This window comes from Myxine glutinosa, chromosome 4, assembly GCF_964187855.1.
Source record: "Myxine glutinosa chromosome 4, kmMyxGlut1.1, whole genome shotgun sequence".
NCBI lineage: Eukaryota > Metazoa > Chordata > Myxini > Myxiniformes > Myxinidae > Myxine > Myxine glutinosa.
The window spans coordinates 133,485,348-133,507,236 of NC_136264.1; the positions used below are offsets into that span (position 1 = coordinate 133,485,348).

General features: G+C 50.8%; 2 protein-coding genes across 3 annotated transcripts in view; both read left to right on the forward strand.

Moving 5' to 3' along the window:
- The window catches only part of PUS3 (pseudouridine synthase 3), a 212,365-nt gene that overhangs the window by 152,414 nt on the left and 38,062 nt on the right, over positions 1–21,889 (forward strand). The gene's annotated exons all lie outside the window — the stretch shown is intronic.
- GSTP1 (glutathione S-transferase pi 1) overlaps positions 1–21,889 on the forward strand; it is a 78,955-nt gene that overhangs the window by 55,352 nt on the left and 1,714 nt on the right. For both annotated transcript variants that reach the window (XM_078776446.1, XM_068113480.2), the window contains one exon: positions 11,773–11,880. In XM_078776446.1, coding sequence (XP_078632572.1) covers positions 11,773–11,880 — 108 coding nt within the window. The remainder of the gene's footprint in view (positions 1–11,772; positions 11,881–21,889) is intronic.

Below are 21,889 nucleotides of genomic sequence, written 5' to 3' on the forward strand. Positions count from 1 at the left end.
CCACTTACCGACTCACACCTAATTAGCCTATGAAATAAATTAGGATGGCCTGTGGGAAGCGATCCGTAGCTAACTTACTTGTTCTCCTGACCGATATACACCCCTTAAGTACAACAATTCAACTATGTACAAGTCTCTTTCTGTTCCTCGCTCTTACCTCCTGGGGCGGTTAGGAAAATGGTCAAAAACAAAACATGCAGGCCTACCTTAACAGACAATTTACTTCCCAATGTACAATCCCCACTATTGACCATGTCACCTGCTCCAGCTGCCAGCTGAGCCCAAATATCCAATTTTGAATCTACCTGTCCAACTTCACAGGCCATCTGCCCTCCATAGCACTCATCAAGTTGCATGGGACCGAGTGGAACATTCCCTCATTCACTCACACTCAACAACAATTACCACACAATTATTACACAATAATCATCATATTTTCTGCAAGGCCATGGCTCAAATATTATTACACCATGTGTGATCCTCAATTAGGCAGCGGGGAGGTCCCGTACAACCAAGATGGTGGGGGCGCTTCAAGCTGTGGTGCCCGCAGTCCAAAAACAAGTCACCCGACTTCACGACTTCTTCGCACCCCCTTTCAAAACTATTCAGTCCCTGACAGCCAAACAGCTCGTTTGCTGTACATCCCGCTGGAGAGGGTCTCCACACCATCCAGACTCCCTTGGCCTCTCCTGAGTCACCAGGGGTCCCGTACCCGCTGGTCGCCCACGCAGACACCCCTCCGACGGGTCTCCATTTCCAGACGCCACCGGCTGCCAGGGACAAATTACCTCGGGGTGGGGGGTGGGGGGGCTGCAGGCACCGCTCCTCCAGAGCTTGATCCATTCCTGCGGGGACACACACCTCCCCCACCCACAAAATCCCAAATGTCATTCTCTCCCCCGCTGCCATTTAATTTTCACTGGTAATGCAAAAATGGTTGTGTTTGGAGCAGCCTTTGAGGGAGGTGGTCCCGGGGAGACAGAATTCTGGCCAGGGGAGGTCAGTGGGGTTGTCCTCGTGGGAAATTTTCCCCTTTCAAAATTGGGTTGTGCCAGGCAGCTGGGGAGCTGCGCTGGCGGATTTTGGACGTGGGGTCCGACCACGGGTGGTGTGGCACGGCCCGGGCCCCAAGGGGCGTCTGGTGGAATGTAGCGTCCCTGATCCATCGGGGTGCTGACCATCGGGGTGTCAACCCCCTCCAGGATCCGGAGACCCTACCAGCCTGAGACACTCGCTCGGTCAGCACCCCGATGGATCAGGGACGCTACATTCCACCAGACGCCCCTTGGGGCCCGGGCCGTGCCACACCACCCGTGGTCGGACCCCACGTCCAAAATCCGCCAGCGCAGCTCCCCAGCTGCCTGGCACAACCCAATTTTGAAAGGGGAAAATTTCCCACGGGGACAACCCCACTGACCTCCCCTGGCCCGAATTCTGTCTCCCCGGGACCACCTCCCTCAAAGGCTGCTCCAAATCAATTTCCCATTTCAATTTAAATTAAAATTAAACATTTCTGGCCCCGTGTGTCCAAACACGGCTGCACGCAATCACGTTGTTATTTTCGGGCTTTCCTGCCCCTCAATGCAGCCGTTCCTGGCACTAAAATTCCCGCTCTGCCAGTCCCAACCTTTCTCCATTGTTATGAGCTCTATGCTGCTCATGAGTCACCGCTCCCACAGAACACGAACAACCGCGTGTAAAAATACATTCCAAGTCAGGCCCACACTGACACCGGCCCACCATCGCCTGTCTCTTTCTAAGTGACTGCCTAAACACACCCCGTGCATGGTGAGTCGACGACCCCGCGCACCGAGTCGGCCCCGACGGGGTCCATCCCAAACACCCCGGGCACCGACATGACTACCGCCGGCCCCAGCTCACCCACGGCGACGGACGCAGCCTCGCGCCTATCCTGCGCTGGCTCGCCCCGTCACTCCATACACCGCCGGCTCTGACACCTGGCTCGCCGGCTCAGGTTCGACCACCTGTATGTACCCCGAAGCTGGAGCCAGGTTGTCCACTGTCGGTCCCAGGTGTGCCAGAAGAACCCCCGACAGGTCCAACCGCACACCTGTGAGCACCAATCCGCACACCTCGGATGTGGCTTTGCACACCACAGAGCCTAAATTACCCCCTCCCCCCCTCACCCCCTCCCCCCCACTACAACCGCTACCTCACTCGTCATGTGGACGGTCTCTTTCCACTGGAGCAAAGTAACAACTACACCAGCATGATGTTCACACAGGCCATTTTTAAAGAAACATTTCTGCTCCTGTGCCCGTAATTCAATCTTTATTTCTTCCTTTATTTCATTAGTTTGTTCTCTTTGGGCTTTCATTTTCTTAATTTGGGCATCCATTTTAGCCTCCAATCGTTCATTCATTTTGATGCGCGGTGCAAGGAAGCGGACAACGCGGTAAGTTTAAGTGTCTTTATTAAAAGAGCTCACTGTAGCACTGGAGCGCTCCGGGCTGCGCGCCCGGTGTATATCCCGCGGCCACGCCTACCCCTCGGGCGTGGCCGCCGCCCACTTGGTGCGTGGAATGATGCTCTCACGCCAGTGAGCTTTCGTGTCCGCCACACGCGCCCCCCCCAGAATTCCCGCGCACCTGGAGGGCCAGTTTGCGGGGCAAATGGATGACCCGGACGAAGCGCCCTCTGGCGACCGGCGGCGTCCGGGGTGCAGGGATGCCAGCTGGGATGCCTCCGGCTGCACCCGGGATGGGTGCAGGACCGGGGGGCGGCGTGCCGGCAGTACTGGGCGGTGCCGGGGGTCCGCCCGCAGGGGGGCGGCCCCGACGCGGGGGCCGAGCCACCGGCGGTGGGTGGTCCACGTCGAGGTGGGCCGGCTTGAGGCGATCCACCGAGACGCGGTCGGGAGTACCGCCGATGTCCAAGGTGAAGTGCTTCGCCCCGGTCTCCAGCACGCGGAAAGGCCCGTCGTACGGGGGCCGCAGTGGTGTCTGGTGGGCGTCGTGCCGGACGAAGACGTACTCCGCGGTGCGAAGCTCCGGGGCGACGTGCGTAGGCGGGTGCCCGTGGTGCGCCGTCGGCACCGGGGCGAACCTCCGGGCTGTCTCCTGCAGCGCGGAGCGCTCCTGCGTGGTGCCATGCGTGGAGCAGATGTCTCCTGCAGCGTGGAGCAGATGGTGACCATGGTGCCGTGGGGTCGGGGAGGAACTCGCCCGGCACCCGCAGCGGTTGTCCGAAGACCAACTCCGCCGCGGATGCGCGCAGGTCATCCTTGGGCGCCGTCCCAAGGCCCAGCAGGACCCAGGGGATCCTGTCGACCCAGCCGCCGTCGCGGAGGGTGGCCCGGAGCGCGGCCTTCAACGAGCGGTGGAGCCGCTCGCACAGGCTGTTGGCCTGGGGGTGGTAGGCCGTGGTTCGGTGCAGCTGGACCCCAAGCCCCCGCGCGACCGCCCCCCAGAGCTCCGAGGTGAACTGGGGGCCGCGGTCGGACGAGATGTCCGAGGGGGCGCCGAACCGGGCGACCCAGGTGGCGATGAACGCCTGTGCGACGTCCGCCGCCGTCGTCGCCGCCAAAGGCACGGCCTCCGGCCACCGGGTGGTGCGGTCCACCATTGTCAGGACATGGGTGAAACTCCGCGAGGGGGGCAGAGGTCCCACCAGGTCCACGTGTACGTGGTCGAACCTTCGTTCCGGCATCGTGAACGGGGCCAATGGGGCCTGGGTGTGCCGGTGCACCTTCGCGCGCTGGCACGTGAGGCACGTCCTGGTCCAGCCGCGGACGGCCTTCCGGAGGCCATGCCAGACAAACTTGTCGGCGACCAACCTCTGGGAGGCCTTCGTGCCCGGGTGGGACAGGCCGTGGATGGCGTCAAAAACCTGGCGCTGCCAGCCCGCGGGCACGATGGGGCGAGGCCGCCCGAGGGAGACGTCGCACAAGAGGGCCGCGCCGTTGAACGGCACCTCGGTGACGCGGAGGCCCGTGACGGCGGTCCGCAAGGCCTGGACGCCGGGGTCGGCGGCCTGGTCCGCCGCCATCCGGGCATAGTCGATGCCAAGGTGGACTGCGTGGGCGATGGACCGGGAAAGGCAATCCGCCACCGGGTTGTCCTTCCCCGCGACGTGCCGGATGTCCGTTGTATATTCGGACATGGCCGAGAGGTGACGCTGCTGCCGGGCCGACCACGGCTCGGCGACCTTGCCCATCGCGAAGACCAGTGGCTTGTGGTCGACGAAGGCCGTGAACGCACAGCCCTCGAGCAGATGGTGGAAGTGCCTGACCGCCAGGTGAAGCCCGAGCAACTCGCGGTCGAAGGTACTATAGCGGCGTTCGGGCGGGCGAAGCTGCCGGCTGAAGAACGCCAGCGGTTGCCAAGCACCACGCACCCATTGCTCGTGCACCGCGCCCACCGCGTAGTCCGAGGCGTCGGTGGTGAGGGCGATCGGTGCATCGGGCGCCGGGTGCGCGAGCATGGTGGCGTTGGCCAAGGCGAGCTTCGCGCCGACGAGCGCCGCGTCCATCTGCTCGGTCCAGGTAACGTCACCTTTGCCCGGCTTCCCCCGGAGGGCCTCGTACAAGGGGCGCAGGAGCTGGGCGATGCGGGGCAGGAACCGATGGTAAAAGTTCACCATGACCAGGAACTCCTGGAGCCCCTTGATCGTGCGGGGGCGCGGAAACCCCTTCACCGCCTCCACCTTGGCCGGTAGGGGGACGGCCCCGTGCCTGGTGACGCGGTGCCCCAAAAAGTCGATGTCGGCGACGCCGAACCGGCACTTGGCGGGGTTCACGATGAGGCCATGCTGGCCCAGACGTTCGAAGAGCGTGCGGAGATGGTGAAGGTGCTCTTCGCGGGACGCGCTGGCGACGAGGATGTCGTCCAGGTAGACGTAGACAAAATCCAAGTCGCGCAAGATGCTGTCCATTAGTCGCTGGAACGCCTGAGCCGCATTCTTCAAACCGAAGGGCATCCGAAGAAATTCGAAAAGCCCGAACGGCGTGATGACCGCCGTCTTCGGGATGTTCTCCGGCCTGACGGGGACCTGATGGTAGCCGCGTATGAGGTCCACCTTCGAAAAGAAGGACATGCCCGCCAACCGGGCGGAGAGGTCCTGGATGTGGGGGACGGGGTAGCGGTCGGGGGTGGTGGCGTCGTTGAGGCGCCGGTAGTCCCCGCACGGTCGCCATCCCCCGCCGGGCTTTGGCACGATGTGAAGCGGCGACGCCCAAGCACTCTCGGAGCGCCGCACGATGCCGAGCCGCTCCAGCGTAGCGAACTCCGCTTTAGCTACGGCGAGCTTCGTCGGCTCGAGGCGGCGTGCCCGGGCGTAGACCGGTGGCCCGGCGGTGGGGATGTGGTGTTCCACCCCGTGCTTGACGGCCCCCGCCGAGAAGGTGGGCCGCGTGAGGGCCGGGAAACCCGCGAGGAGGCGGGTGAATTCGTTCGCTGCCAGAAGCGTGCAGATGAACCTGGCCGGAACCGAACCGCTCAGCAAGCCGCTCAGCGAGCCGCTCGATGAGCCGCTCCGGGAGCTGCTCAACGAGGCGGGCAGCGCGCACGCGAGCGAGCTGAACGTCTCAGCCTGGACAAGCCTTCTATGCTTTACGTCGACCAACAGGCCATTGGCACAGAGGAAGTCTGCGCCGAGCAGTGCCATAGGCACGTCGGCAGTGACGAACGACCACCGGAAAACCTGCCCTCCAAACCGCAGAGAAAGGCAGCGTTTTCCATACATGCGAATGGACGTACCGTTGGCGGCAAGCAACGCGGGGCCCCGGCCCGCGGACTGCTTGTCGGACGTACCGGCGGGAACGACACTCACCTGCGCTCCCGTGTCGCACAGGTAACGGCGCCCGGATAAGGTGTCCGTGATGAACAGTAGGCTGTTTGCACAGCCGGCGCTCAGTGCCACTACCGAGGGCCGGCCCGGGCGTTTCCCGACGTGCCGAATAAGCACGGCGGGCGACATTGCCGAGCCTTGTGGCCGAACTGGGCGTGGAAAAATACACCAGGTTGGCGGCGGAGGCCGCGGTTTTCTCCGCGGCGGCGGCGGTGGGCGGGCGTGGTGGCGGACACGAAATGCGCATCAGCCTCGAGATCTACGAGGTGTGGTGCATCAGCATCAGGGTCAGCATCAGCATCAGCCCCGAGAGCCGCGACGGCCGCGCCAAAACTCGCCTGGGTGTCCAAAGCCGCGAAGAACCTGTCGGCCTTGGCAGCGAGAGCTCGGGGTTCCGTCATCGCAGAACCGGCCAACGCGAGGCGGACTCGTGCCGGCAGCTAGCGTCGAAACAACGCCCGGAATAGAGCGTCCGGGGTTTCGTCGCCCAACAACGACAGCATATGGTCCATGCGGACAGACGGTCGCGTGTCACCGAGCTCGGGGAGGTCCAGGAGGCGGTCGGCCCGTGCGTCCACCGTGAGGCCGAACGTGGCGAGGAGGAGACGCTTGATCGCCTCGTACCTGACGTCGGCCGGTGGGTTCCTCAGGACCGACATGACGCGTCCGGCCGTGCCGGGCCCGAGGGAGGCGACCACGTGGCAGTACCTGGTCTCGTCCACCGTGATGCCTCGAAGTCGGAACTGGGCTTCCGCCTGCAGGAACCATACTTCAGCTTGCGTCTCCCAGAACTCGGGGAGTTTGATCGTAACCGCGTTGTTTGCCATTGCGATGGCGTATTCGGTCGGTCAGCGACGGCTGATCCAACGTCGGGGTCACCAAATGAAGCGCGGTGCTACGCGCGCTTACTTGTACAACAAGAAGGAAGCGGACAACGCGGTAAGTTTAAGTTTCTTTATTAAAAGAGCTCACTGTAGCACTGGAGCGCTCCGGGCTGTGCGCCCGGTGTATATCCCGCTGCCACGCCTACCCCTTGGGCGTGGCCGCCGCCCACTTGGTGCGTGGAATGATGCCCTCACGCCAGTGAGCTTTCGTGTCCGCCACAATTTCCTCAATTTTTCCCTCCAATCGATCACTCACTTGTTCCCTTCATATTACTCTGCTGCATTCGTTAACCACACTCATTCTGAACATTAATTTTGTCAGTTTGGGCATTAATTTGTTTCCTCATGCCCTTCATTTGTTCCATTAATTAATTGAAACAAGACCTGGTTGGACATCGGACCTGTTCCCTGCGTCTCAGGCTTCGCTATTGTGGGGGAGGGAGTTCTGGCGCTCGGGACGGGGGAAGCTTCTACCCTATTCTCATAAAAATCTACCCCCGGCTTGTTCCCTTCGTCTTCGCTTCCTTCACGGTGCCGCTTTATTTTGTGCACGTCTGCCATTACGTGCTGAGCAGCTTTTCCCGCTCGACTGTTATTTACCTCAGGAAAAAAAATTTCTTGCATTTCACGCACTGTTCCTGCGTGCTACCGACCCAATTAACTATAAATTTGGAAACCTCGGTCACTACAACCACCTTTCCTTCGATGGTAGAGAGGTACAACAACAACAACAACAACAGGCATTTTAAGGCAATTTTCCTTGCTCGAGCGGGGGTTAGCCTTGCGGGCCCCATGACAATCTTCTCCATTTTGCCCTATTTTCTGCATCTCCCCTTGTTAACCCCCTAGCCCGCATTTCTTCTTCCACCATCTTTAGCCAAGTCTTTCTCGGTCTTCCCCATCCTCTACTTCCTTCTACATTCATTTCCACCACTCTTCTCAACCAGTCACTTTCATCCTTCCTCAACACATGACCAAACCATCTCAACCTGTTTCTCTTCACAGCATCAATCACAGGCTCTATTCCCATCATCTTTCGCAATTCATCATTTGTCTTCCTCTCTCTCAACGATACTCCGCACATCCACCGAACCATTCGCATTTCCACCCATTCCAGCCTTCATTGCTGCTCTACGTTCATTACCCATGTCTCACTCCCATAAATCATAACACTTCTCACACATGCAGCATACACCTTTCCCTTCAGCTTCAGCGACACTCTCCTCCTCATCAGCACGCCACTCAGTTCCCGAAACGTCTTCCATGCACATCTCACTCCAGCAACCGTTGCCGAGTCTGATCCACCTTCTCCATTCAGCATGTCTCCTAGGTCGCAAAATGTTTTCACACCTTCCAGCTTCACGCCATCTCCAAGATCCAACTCAACATTTCCTCCATCTGCAGCTCCCTCTGTGCACACCTTGCACTTGAATGTAGCTGCCACACTGGTTAATGACCACTACTCAGACCACTACATTTTTGATGAACCCACTCAGCACACATTGTACATTGAATGGAGTTCACTCTGATACCCTTCCTCACAGCACACGGCCACTTCCCTGTTCTTTCCACCTCATCACATGCTTTACCACTTGCCATCACCTTCGTCTTTCCGATATTCACCTTCAGACCTTTTGTCTCCATATATTCCTTCCACTTGTTCATCTTCTCCTTAAGTCCATCCATACTTTCCGCAATCAACACCAGATCATCTGCATACAACAACTCCCACGGTAAACCCTCCTTTACATTCCGAGCCAGCACCTCCATCACAGCTACAAATAGTAGTGGACTTAGTACCGACCCCTGATGCACTCCCACCTTCACCTCAAACTCACCACTGTTCCCGTCCTTCGTCCTTACAGCTGTGCGTGCTCTCTCGTACATTGCCATCACTACTCTGATCAACCATTCCTCCACTCCTAACTTCCTCAATGCCCATGTCAATACTTTGCGTGGAACCCTATCGAATGCTTTCTCCAGATCAACAAACCCAAGAAACAATTCTTCCTCTTCTCCATGTACTTCTCATGTAGGTAGAGAGGTGATTGTTATAATTCTGGATTCCAAAAGCTGAGCACAATTGGTGCTCAGTGGGTGTTATACCCACACCCTGGACACCAAGTATCCCACAGGGTTCGAATCCTACACTTCTGACACCAAATGTCCTCAGAGGGTTCGAATCCCACTCCTCGACAACATTTGTCATGTCTGTAGCTGATAAAGACCAGCCTTGGACGAATAGCCAGAACGGTCCTTAATTCCGAGGTGACAGCCGAATATTGGTTCACGAGTTATCAAACGGAGTGACCACTATATTCGTCATGGGTGTGTGTCTGTGTGTCTGTCTGTCCGCAGCATAACTACCCGATGATATCATCCGATCTTGATGAAACTTGGGTGGGAGGTTGATATCATGATCTAGTTGTGTCCTGCCTCGAGTGGGCGTATTGCGCCCATTGTGGGCGGAGCCACGCCCGAAAAAGATATCTTTTTAGGGGGTAATCGATTTCAAGCTACATCTTCTCCAAGGGGTTTGGTGGAATCTGACAGGGGTTTCGGTATTTGGTTAGGCCATTGTCATGTGTCTAGCCCCACAGAGCTCGATTTTTCATTTTCGCCCCAAGGTCAAGGTCACAAGGTCAGGAAATTTAGAAAAGTCGATTTTTGATGGTTTTATTACATTGTTCGCTTCCTGATAGGGTGAAATGTTGTACATGATCTTATATTATCACATACATCATGAAATACAAATTTTCCAACAAATTTCAGAATCTTCGACCTTTGACCTTTGAAGGTAACAAACGTCAAATTTTCAAAGTTGTTGGAATCAAACCGAATTTTTTTTTGTTTTGTATACAAGATCGAGGCTCGTGAAAGGGCTAACATTAATCACACAAAAAGTCAAACCGACGCAAACCGACACATAAAACACAAAATAAGGGGAGCGGTAGACAAGATGGGGAGAGAGGGGGAAGGACACAAACACAACATTTGAGAGCAGGGACATCGAGAGAACTGTGGGAGGGAGAGGGCTTGGGGGGAGGTGGGAGAGGTATAAAACATATGGACACTGCAAGGACTTCCAGGAAAGAAGTTGGAATTTCGAAAAAGTGTATCTGGGGTGAATTAGCGGGGGTAGAAAAGATCAAGGTTTTGGATGGGTGAAGATAAAAGATGGTGGTGAACAGCTGTTTTAAAGACCTGGAGGGAGGAGTGGGATTGAAGGGAGTGGGGGAGTTTGTTCCAGAGGTGGGAGAAAAGAGGAATGAAAGAGTGAAGGTGAGCAGAGAGCCTAGATTTTGGCTGTTTAACCATAAGAGGGTTGCTGGCAGATCTTGTGCGACCTGAAGGAATATTTGGGGGACAGAGCACAGAGAGAGCTGGGGGAGCAAGGCCGGAGAGGAGTCGGTAGAAGACAGAAAGACCACCAACCTGCCTGCGGTGAGTGAGTGAAAGGCCCTCGGAGTTAGCTTCATCGCAGGAGATTCCAATGATTCTGAAAGCTTTGGTTTCAACAGCGTGAAGCCGAGCTATGTGTGAGGCAGGAGCAGCGGCCCAGAGGGGGGAACAGTATTCTATGGAGTTGCATAGCTAACTAACTGCGTATTGTGTAGCTAACTAACCTCATAACTGATTATACATTATTTTCTGTCTCATTTCAAGGTCAGTAACCTTCGTTTTGACATTTCCAGGTCAGCACCACACACAATTACGTACAGCTGGCTCTTAAAGGCCTGCGCACGCAGCGCATTGGGGCCCTTTGTAAATAGGCATGTACACCGCATGTCGGGGGCCGACACCTGCCATGTGGGCCCCCGACCCCCCAGTCCGGCCCTGTTTCGGTTATAGTCCGTCCTTTGTCATTGAATACCGCTCGCTCGTGAACCATCGTCGTCTCCTGACTTGTGACAGTTATTTTTGTTGCGCGTGGGAGGGATGGATGTATGTGAAGTGCTTACCTGAACGAAGCACACGGGTTCATTCCCGAACCCACAAAACATGCAAACATGACCAAGAAAATTAAACGATCATGATTTAATAAAAATATAGGAAGAAATGAAAATGGTGAAATAAATGTTGAGATAAAAACTCAAACTGTTCTTTTCACACGCAGACTCCAACTTTCCACATGCAGACTCAAATACAGACGAGGGGATAGATAAAACAAAAATAAATGTTCCTTTTGCCAGCGGGCACTCAGCTTTGGTCCCCATTGGCTTTTAGGAGCTTTTGGTCATTGAAGCATGAAGCCCTAAAGGCGGGAAGCGCGCAAGATGGCCGCGGAATCGCGCTCATCAGCGCTACGAACGTGAGGTACATTGTGAGGGCGGTCCTCTTCCGGGCCCCTCCGCCGTCCGGGTAAGCACAATGCAGACCCAGTCCACCACGACCTCAGCAGTGTCCGAAAAACCCCTCAAAATCCTGCCGACTCGGCAAAAGCGTTCCTCTCAGGCGCACACACAAAGAAAGAAACAGCTCCTCCACCAACGTCCGTTTCTCTCTCCAAAAACCCACACCAAGAGAGCGAGCAAGACGTGATCTTCCTCCTCTTACTGCTCTCGAACCTTCTTTGCTCTGATGTCACCCCGACCAATCGCAGGCTCAGGGGTGTGGCCTGCCGGCTCTGCTCCTCCACGCTCCACGTACCAATCTGGGGGCATGGCCTGCCGGCTTTGCTTGGCATGAGTGTTAATTAAGGCGGGGCTTACTTGTCGATCGGCTATGTTCGGATACTGTCGGCGGTTCTGATGGTTTAATGGAAGCTTTGTATGGCCGGCCTTGTAAATGTAAAAACGTAGGGAAAGTGACAAAGGGAAACCACGTACTGGGGAAAACTAACCTTAATCCCTAACTAGTTAACACAGCTTCACCCCTTGTGTGAAGACACATACACAATCTTAAGCTCCAGTTTCCCTACTTAAATACATCGAGATGTCTCCTATGCCTCCACGGTCCATGCTATAGCTATACAATCCTATCTTTCCTATGGTATTTTATAATCTACCCCCACAACATAACAATACTGTTCTTTTATCTATGATGTCTAACTGTCTGCAACCGGTCTTTGTTCTTCCAGGAAGAGGGAAAGGCAGACTTTGTGAAAAGCCTTTCTGTTGAGTTGGATTACTTTGAAAAGCTTCTGGGCAAGAACCAAGATGGAAAATTTTGTTTGGTTGGAAAGAAGGTATCGTATTTTATTTTCCTCGTTTGCTCCACTCTTCCTTTGCGACGTTCGACTGTTTTTCCTTCTTGATGTAATTCTGTCCGTTTGACCTCATGCTCTCATACTCTGGACATTTTAACCTTTCTATGCAATCAACTGTCATGCTGTCTTAATCTTCTTTGATTAATGTACTGATGTCACTTGGGAGTAAACGTTGTCCTGCAAGGAAACAAAGCTCACCTGCAAATAGGTGGGGAGGGTTAAACAGGGCAGAAAAGGTCATGGATTTGACCTGAGGAGATGGTGTATTGCCACACAAAAGCCCTAGAAGAATGAGTCTGATTGAACATACAGAGGAAAGAGGTTTCCTAAGCAGGAGAAAAGAGGAATAATGTCGTGAAGGTGACCAGTAAGCCTGGATGTTGAGACTTTCACAAGGAGGGTTTTGCTGGAGGAATGCGAGTGATCTGGTGGGGCAAAGGGGAGATAGATGGGTTATGAACGGATGGAGTTACACTGGTTGAGAGGTGGTCAAAAACAGAGAGGTCACCCACCCATTTGCAATGAAAGAGCAGCAGACCTTGTACTTCTGCTTCTTTGTGCGAAATACCAATGAGGTTCAGAGCTTTGGCTTTCACAGTATCCAGGAGACAGACAGACAGACAGACATACATACATATATATATATATATGTATGTATATATATATATATATATATATATATATATACGTATATATATATATATATATATATATATATATATATATATATATATATATATATATATATATATATATATATATATATATCTGTGCAGTGTCTGTCCTGTCCTGTGTTGTCCTGTGTTGTGTTGTCTTGTGTTGTGTTGTCTTGTCTTGTCACTGAACTACTTTCTCAAACTTTTGTGAAATCGTACCAAACTTCTGGTATGCACATATCTCTCCCGTCGGTATGTCCTAAGGGTATTGTTTTTGAAAAAATTTCCAAATTCTTTTTTCTTTTTCGAATTTTTTGGGAAATTTTTTTTTCCAACTTCAATTGTTTATAAAATGTGATATTACGTATATTACAAATACATTTGTGCAAAATAATTGTTTGAATTATGATTGGTTTAAACCATGACAAAACGGCAACTCGGGTACAGTCGCGCTCATCAGCGCCACGAACGTGAGGTACATTGTGAGGGCGGTCCTCTTCCGGGCCTCTCCGCCGTCCGGGTAAGCACAATGCAGACCCAGTCCACCACGACCTCAGCAGTGTCTGAAAAACCCCTCAAAATCCTGCCGACTCGGCAAAAGCGTTCCTCTCAGGCGCACACACAAAGAAAGAAACAGCTCCTCCACCAACGTCCGTTTCTCTCTCCAAAAACCCACACCAAGAGAGCGAGCAAGACGTGATCTTCCTCCTCTTACTGCTCTCGAACCTTCTTTGCTCTGATGTCACCCCGACCAATATTTATCGATATATCTACAGTTCTACACATCCGGGCAGTGTCTGTGTTGTCACTTAACGACTCCCTCAAACTTTTGTTTCCGTGGTTGTGAAGTGTTTTAAATAACGTTGTGGTGGTTTTGAATCACGTGGTGGTGACGTATTTTGAATTATGTGGTGGTGAGGTGTTTTTAAATGATGTGGTGGTGAGGTGTTTTTAAATGATGTGGTGGTGAGGTGTTTTTAAATCACATGGTGGTGAGGTGTTTTGAATTACGTGGTGGTGAGGTATTTATAATTACGTGGTGGTGAGGTGTTTTTAATTAGTTGGTGATGAGGTGTTTTGAATTATGTGGTGGTGAGGTGTTTTGAATTACGTGGCTGTGAGGTGTTTTTAATTTCGTGGCTGTGAGGTGTTTTTACTACGTGTTTTATGGCTGTGAGGTGTTTTCAATTTCGTGGTGGTGAGGTGTTTTTATTACGTGTTTTATGGCTGTGAGGTGTTTTTTATTTCGTGGTGGTGAGGTATTTTTATTACGTGTTTTATGACTGTTAGGTGTTTTTATTACGTGTTTTATGGCTGTGAGATGTTTTTATTACGTGTTTTATGGCTGTGAGGTGTTTTTATTACGTGTTTTATGGCTACGAGGTGTTTTTATTACATGTTTTATGGCTGTGAAGTGTTTTTAATTTCGTGGTGGTGAGGTATTTTTATTACGTGTTTTATGGCTGTGAGGTGTTTTTATTACGTGTTTGATGGCTGTGAGGTGTTTTTATTACGTGTTTGACGGCTGTGAGGTGTTTTTAATTTCGTGGTGGTGAGGTGTTTTTATTACGTGTTTTATAGCTTTGAGGTGTTTTTATTACGTGTTTTATGGCTGTGAGGTGTTTTCAATTTCGTGGTGGTGAATGTGTTTTTAATTTTGTGGTGGTGAGGTGTTTTTATTACGTGTTTTGTGGCTGTGAGGTGTTTTAAATTACTTGGTGGTGAGGTGTAATCGTCCCAAACTTCCAGTCTGCACCTACCCCTCCCCTATGTGTGTGCTGAGGGGTTCTTTCTTGAAAAAAAAACATTCAACCTAAATCTTCAACTTAAATTGCCTATAAAAATGTAATATGACAAACACAACAAATACATTTGTGCAAAGTAATTGTTTGTATTATGATTGGTGTAAATCATGATAACACAGCAACTCAGGTACAGTCATTAGCCTCAGCTAAAATAAGCCCGTTCCTCAGTAACGACGCTTGGTGAGGCAAGCGCAGTGAGCCGAGCCAAGCTAGTGTATATATATATATATATATATATATATATATATATATATATATATATATATATATATATATATACATACATATACATATATATATATATATATACATATATATATATATATATATACATTTTTTTTTTTTTTTTTTTTTTTTTTTGTTTTTGTATACAAGATCGAGGCTCGTGAAAGAGCGAACATTAATCACAGAAAGACAAACCGACACATAAAACATATAACATAGGGAGCGGTAGACAAGATGGGGAGAGAGGGGGAAGGACACAAACACAACATTTGAGAGCAGGGACCGAGAGACATGGAGACATGGAGACATCGAGAGATCTGAGAGAGGGCGAGGGCTTTGGGGGGGGGGGGGCGTGGGAAGGGGGCAGTGGGAGAGGTATAAAACATATGGACACTGCCAGGACTTCCAGGAAAGAAGTTGGAATTTCAAACAAGGTGGATCTGGGGTGAATTAGCAGGGGTAGAAAAGATCAAGGTTTTGGATGGGGGAAGATAAGAGATGGTGGTGAACAGCTGTTTTAAAGACCTGGAGGGAGGAGTGGGATTGAAGGGAGTGAGGGAGTTTGTTCCAGAGGCGGGAGAAAAGAGGAATGAAAGAGTGAAGGTGAGCGGAGAGCCGAGATTTCGGCAGTTTAACCATCAGAGGGTTGCTGGCAGATCTTGTGCGACCTGTAGGAATATTTGGGGGACAGAGCACAGAGAGAGCTGGGGGTGCAAGGCCGGAGATGAGTCGGTAGAAGACAGAAAGACCACCTACCTGCCTGCGGTGAGTGAGTGAAAGGCCCTCAGAGATAGCTTCATCGCGGGAGATTCCAATAATTCTGAAAGCTTTGGTTTCAACAGCGTGAAGCTGAGCTAGGTGTGAGGCAGGAGCACCGGCCCATAGGGGAGAACAGTATTCCATTGAGCTGCGGATGAAAGCCTTGTATGTGGTGAGGAGCTCAGGTGTGCCGAGGAAGGACTTCGCACGACGGAGGATGCCCAGTCGGCGACTGGCTTTGGAGGCCAGCTTGGAAATGTGGTTTTCCCAAGAAAGATCATGGCAGATAGTGAGACCCAAAATCTTGAGCGACAGAACTTCTTGGAGAGGATTGTTGAGAAAGTAGATGGGAGGGTTGTCCAGTCGATCTTTTCGGAGAGACATAGTAAGAGTGTGAGATTTGTCAGGATTGAAAGACATGTTCCACTTGTTTGACCAGTCTGTGATTTTGTCCAGGTCTTCAGAGAGTGAGGAGGCAGCAGACTGCCGATCTGAGGGAAGAGGAATGGAGCGGCAGAGAGTGGAGTCATCAGCAAAGAGATAGAGAGGATTTTCGAGAGAGTCAGAGAGATCATTGATGAAGACCAGAAAAAGCACGGGGCCCAGAACACTGCCTTGGGGAACTCCAGCCTGAACAGGAAGAGGAGATGAGAGAAACCCATTCAGGGCCACACGTTGACGACGACTAGAGAGGAAGTCCGCCAGCCATGCGTGGAGATTTCCATGGATACCAAAGGAGGAGAGTTTGGTGAGCAGAGCGGGGTGCCAGACCGTGTCGAAGGCACGTGATATGTCGAGGGAGACAGCTCTAATTTCCTGTTTGGCATTGAGGACCTCCATCCATTGTTGAGACAGCAGAAGCAGCATGTCCAGAGTAGAGTGACCTGGTCTGAAACCAAATTGATGATCAGAGATCAAGCCATTGGAGAAGAGGAAAGATTTCATATCAGAAGCAATGATGGATTCCATGACTTTGCTGATAATTGGGAGAAGGCTGATTGGTCTGTAGTTGCTAGGATCTGTTTTTGCACCTTTTTTGTGCAAAGCGGTGATGTTGGCTGATTTCCAAGCAGATGGCAGTTGACCTTGAGCAAAAGAGAGGGTGAAGAGAACAGAGAGAGGGTGAGATAGAGCAGCAGAGCAGGATTTTAGGACCCGTGGGCTGATGCCGTCGGGTCCAGTTGCAGAATCAGAGTCGAGGGTTGACAGAAACTTTTCCACCTTGTCAGGAGGAAAGGACACGGAGTCCAGGAGCAGCAGGGTACGACTGGGTATGGTGGGTACAGAGAGGGATGGGTTTGGGACACAAGATTTAGAGGCAAACACAGAGTTGAGGCATTCAGCTTTTTCACGTGCGGAGTCAGCTGTGTAGCCGTTTGAGGTAAGGGAGGGGATGGAGGGGGAACAAACACCAGAAACGGATTTGACCAGACGCCACCAGGATTTGGAAGAGGGAGACAGATAAGAGAGTTCGGTCTTGAGAACGGAGAGATATTGTTTCCTGGCTCTCCTGAGGGTGGACACACACTTGTTTCGGGCTTTGTGAAAGGAAATGAGATTTCCTTCCGTTGGATTTGCTTTCCAGGAGACGAAGGCAAGTTGTTTCTGGGCAACAGCCTCACCACAAGATTCCGTGTACCATGGACGGGAGGAAGGGTATGACAACTGAAGACGAGATGGGATAAATCTGTGCATGAGAGAGAGCAATTTACTTTGGAAGAATTCCCAGGATGAGTTGATGTCAGAGGTGGTAGAGATGGGAGACCAGTCCAGATGATTGATGGCTGCTTGAAGACCGTGCCAGTTGGCCTGAGTGAAATGCCAGACTCGTCGACGCTGAGCAGGCTCCCTGAGGATGGTCAGAGAGATGTCCACTTTAACAAGGACATGATCAGATGATCCGATCGGAGCAGAAGAAGAGCAGCAGACATTTTCAGGGAAGTTAGTCATAACCAAGTCCAGAAGAGAAGATGTTCCGTTGACTGAGATCCGGGTCGGGAAATTGACAGATTGTGTCAGTCCCAGTGAGTCGCAGAAGTCCTTTGCTGAGGAGCCATGGCTGGTGAGAGAGGTACCCACACCCAGCCAACTGGCATGATGACAGTTGAAATCACCACATATGAGGAAGAGAGAGTTGGGATGAGTAGATAGAAGTTGGTCCATATCATCAGACAGCGAGATGTAGATGGAGTCATCACTGTTTGGTGGACGGTACAACACACATATGAACAAGAGGTGGGAGCGAAGGGGAAGCCGTAGCCAGAGGTATTCCTGGGGGTGAGGTGGAGAGAGTGCAGTGCAGGGCGAGTGAGGAAGAGAGTTTTTGATAAAGATAGCAACCCCGCCTCCAGGACGAGGCTCAGGTCTATCATACCGGAGGAGGGAGTAGCCCGGGAGAGATACTATGGAATCAGAGACATCATAAAGGAGGAAAGTTTCTGTTAAGCAGATCACGTCTGGTTTGACAGAAGCAACCTGTATGGAGAGATCAGTTAAGTTTGAACGAAGGCCCCGGATGTTTGAGGTCCATACCGTTAATGAAGAGGAAGGGGGAGCATCAGATACAGAACAGGGGGGAGGAGGGGTAGGGTAAGATGTGGAAGAGGTGGAAGAGGTAGGGAGAGCTGTTGAAGGTGTGTCAGAGATTTCAGAATAGCTCGGAGAAAGGGAAGGATGGGGCGGACAAAAGGTTTGATGGTGATTGGGTGAGCCACAATGAGGTGTTATTTGAGGAGGGGGAAGAGCGAGGCAGAAGGTTGGGGGAGATGGAGGTGAGAGTTTGAAGGGGGAAGAAGCGGGGAGGACGCTTTGAGGAGGGGGAGTGAGAGGGGGGAAATTGAGAAGCAATGAGGGTGGGGAGATTTGAAGGGGAGGGGTGAGGGGGGAGTTTGGGAGGGAAGGGACAAGGGGAGGGATTTGAAAGGGATGATTTGAAAGGGATATATATATATATATATATTGTTACGGAAACGGGGGACGGCTCTCCCGTTAGCAAGGGGGGGTTAATCCCCTTGTCCTGTTAAGCTGGCCGTCTCCACCGGTCCTGGTACTTGTAACGCTCTCCCGCGGGATAGAACGGATCAGGGTTATGGGTCCAGGGTTTATCCCGAATACCTTTACCCGTCCCTCCGCAGAACAGGGAGACAAGTACCGCTCGAACCCCGGTTTTAGATGTTCTCGTTGCCGAGCGGTTTTAGCAACACGACGTTCGAGCCATTTAACAAAGACTAACCCGATTCATAAGCGTTGGCCGAAATCGCACCACAGGGACTCAATGGGGAAATCTCTAAAGCGACCGAATGTGAAGAAGCAAAAGGGGTAAAGAAAGAACACAGGTATTTATTAATTATTTACACACAACCAAAGCAAGAGAAGAAAAGAAATGTAATTTACAGGGAAAAATAGAAGACACAGTGCAGTTATTAACTTATACAGGCTTACTTATACCCAGGACAGCACGAACAGAACAAACTCATGCACACGAATGGGGAATTGAAGCAGGAATTGCTGGAGGGAGAAGAAGGTGGGACCACAGGGCTGGAAGGTTTGGCAGGGCACAGCAACAGGTCCGCTCCGGGCTGGAGCGAGCAAGGCGGCAGCAGGCACACGTATCCCCTTTGACGCGGCAGGGCTGGTTTTCGCTTTGACACGCCTCTGGCTCCCTCGATCATCTGCCACGAAAAGGCTTGCGCTCACGCTTATATTGCGCGTGGTGCGATGAAGCCGCCAACTCCGATGACACGCCTACCGGTTGGCTCACCTCGGCGCTCGTTGGTCGGCAAGGGCTCTCTGGCTCCACCTTTGATGACGAGGTGGTACCACGCCCGTGCTCTGGCGGCTCCTCCCCCCTTCTCTCAGTTCTTGGCCTCGTGCGTAATGGAGTTTGGGGCGAAGAAAACAGCCCAATGCAACGGTGGCGAACGCCGCCGAAAACAGCCCAATGCAACGGCGACGAACGCCAACGAAAACAGCCCAACTGTTACTGGCACTTTGAAGAGATGATTGGGGAACTGAAAGAGACCTATCTTATTTGATTTTGGTGCAGCGCAAGATCAACTAATGGACACAGAGCCTTATTCTGAAACACATAATAATGAAATAACTAATGTGGGAAGCCTATTATTTGCTACGTGTATGCGATGGACTAGCTAAAGGGACGACCTTTGACCTTTACACAAATGGAGGTATTTACAAGGATCATTACATTTACAGAGGGTGGTATTTACAATAATTACTCCAAGTGCAGGGTTTCCCAAATCCGTTACAATATACAGTATATATATATATATATTATATATATATATATATATATATATATATATATATATATATATATATATATATATATATATATATATATATATATACAGTACTGTATATATATATATACAGACTTGGCATTTAATATGGAATTTTTTTTTTGTGGGGGTGAACTTACTTTTCAAGATGACATAGAACCAAAAGTTCATTGGAATTATGTTAAAATTATTCTAGATTTTGTTAATGTGACCTTTAAAAGAAATAAAAACCACATTTGACATTTCGAAGCAAATAAATTGATCCTTGAAAGTGATGTAAACTGATATCGAACTCAATTCATGGACAGTACTGTGTTAAACTTCTGTGCGTTTTCCAGAAGTATCTCTTTATTTTGCACGTTAGCCAAAAATTTTTTTAACAAAAGTTAAATTATGACTGGGCTAACGGACAGTAAAATTACAGTTCAGTACTTCGTGTAACCCCCACGAGCATTCAGGAGAGCACGTACACGTTGAGGCATGCTGTTCCTGAGATTTGCCAAGGTTTGGACAGGAATCGCTTGCGATGCAGTTACAATAGTCTGCTGCAATTCACGCACAGTGGTGGGCTGCTGGTCCAAGTTGTCGATTTGACGCGTTAATTCTGCCCACAAGTTCTCTATCGGATTCATATCTGGGGACATGGCAGGCCACTCCATATGCTCTACACCACGGTCAGCAAGAAAGTGTTGGGTCATGCGAGCACGATGAGGCCGTGCATTGTCATCTTGGAAGACAAAGTTTCCTCGAAAGGCTGCACGAACAAATGGAAGCAATGTTTCTTCCAGAATGGCCCTGTGCTTGAACTGGTTCAGGTTTCCATTCAGAACAACCAGGTCAGTTTTGTCCCCTGCATGAAAAGCAGCCCAAATGGTCACCCCACCACCTCCAGCTTGGACTCTTGGCACTATACAATCTTCGTTGTAGGCTTCATGCACTTGTCTGCGCACTTGGACGCGGCCATATTGACGATAGACCAGAAATCTAGACTTGTCACTGAAGATCATGTGATTCCAGTGTCCTGGCTGCCATTGACGGTGCTCTCTGGCCCACTGCAATCGGCGCTGGCGGTGTTGTCTGGTCAGACGTGGCTTTCTCAGGGGACGCCTGGGACGATAGCCTGCTTGAACCAGTCGTTTGTTGACTAGCCTTCTGGATACAGGCACATTTGTCAGTTGCTGCCACTCAGCCCGAAGCCGATTAGCTGACTTGGTACGGCCATTGCGGACTGACCGGTGCAGCTGGCGATCATCCCTCCTTGTGGTTCTGCGGGGACGCCCTGACCTCGGTATTGGAGTAGGGACACCCTTCTGAGCATTTCGTTTCAGGATCTTTGACACCTCACCTTGAGTGATGCCATACTGCCGAGCAATAGCACGCTATTTCATGCCGGAATTTCGTAAAGCCACCACTAAATGACAAACAGCATTGTTGAGTTGACGGACCATCTCCAGGGGAAGCAGCATTAACTTTTGTAGATGTGCAGCAGTTGTTTTCCACTAATACAGAACGCAACAATCCTTATATACCCGATTGTGAAGCCAATCGTCAAATGTACCTGTCCGTACATTTTGTCACGCCACCTGTGATATAATCCTGTTATTGACTTCTTGCTGCGACAGACAATCAGTGACATGGTTCTTTTAACAAAGACATCACCGAAGGGTAAAAGAAACTCACCAGATTGATATGCCGAGTTCAGAAAGTAAACCCAAGTCAAGAAAAAAAAAAATTCCATATTAAATGCCAAGTCTGTATGTATGTATATATATATATATATATATATATATATATATATATATATATATATATATATATATATATATATATATATGTATGTATGTATGTATGTATATATATATATATATATATATATATATATATATATATATATATATATATATATATATAGTGCATTCAGAAAGTATTCAGACCCCTTCACTTTTTTCACATTTTGTTATGTTGCAGCCTTATGCTGAAATCGTTTAAATTCATTTTTTCCCTCGTCAATCTACACTCAATATCCCACAATGACAAAGAGAAAACAGGATTTTAGAAAGTTTTGCAAATTTATTAAAAAGAAAAAACTGAAATATCACATTGACATAAGTATTCATACCCTTTGCTATGACCCTTGAAATTTAGCCAGGTGCCTCCCATTTCTCTTGATCATCTTTGAGATGTTTCTACACCTTGATTGGAGTCCACCAGTGGTAAATTCAATTGATTGGTCATGATTTGGAAA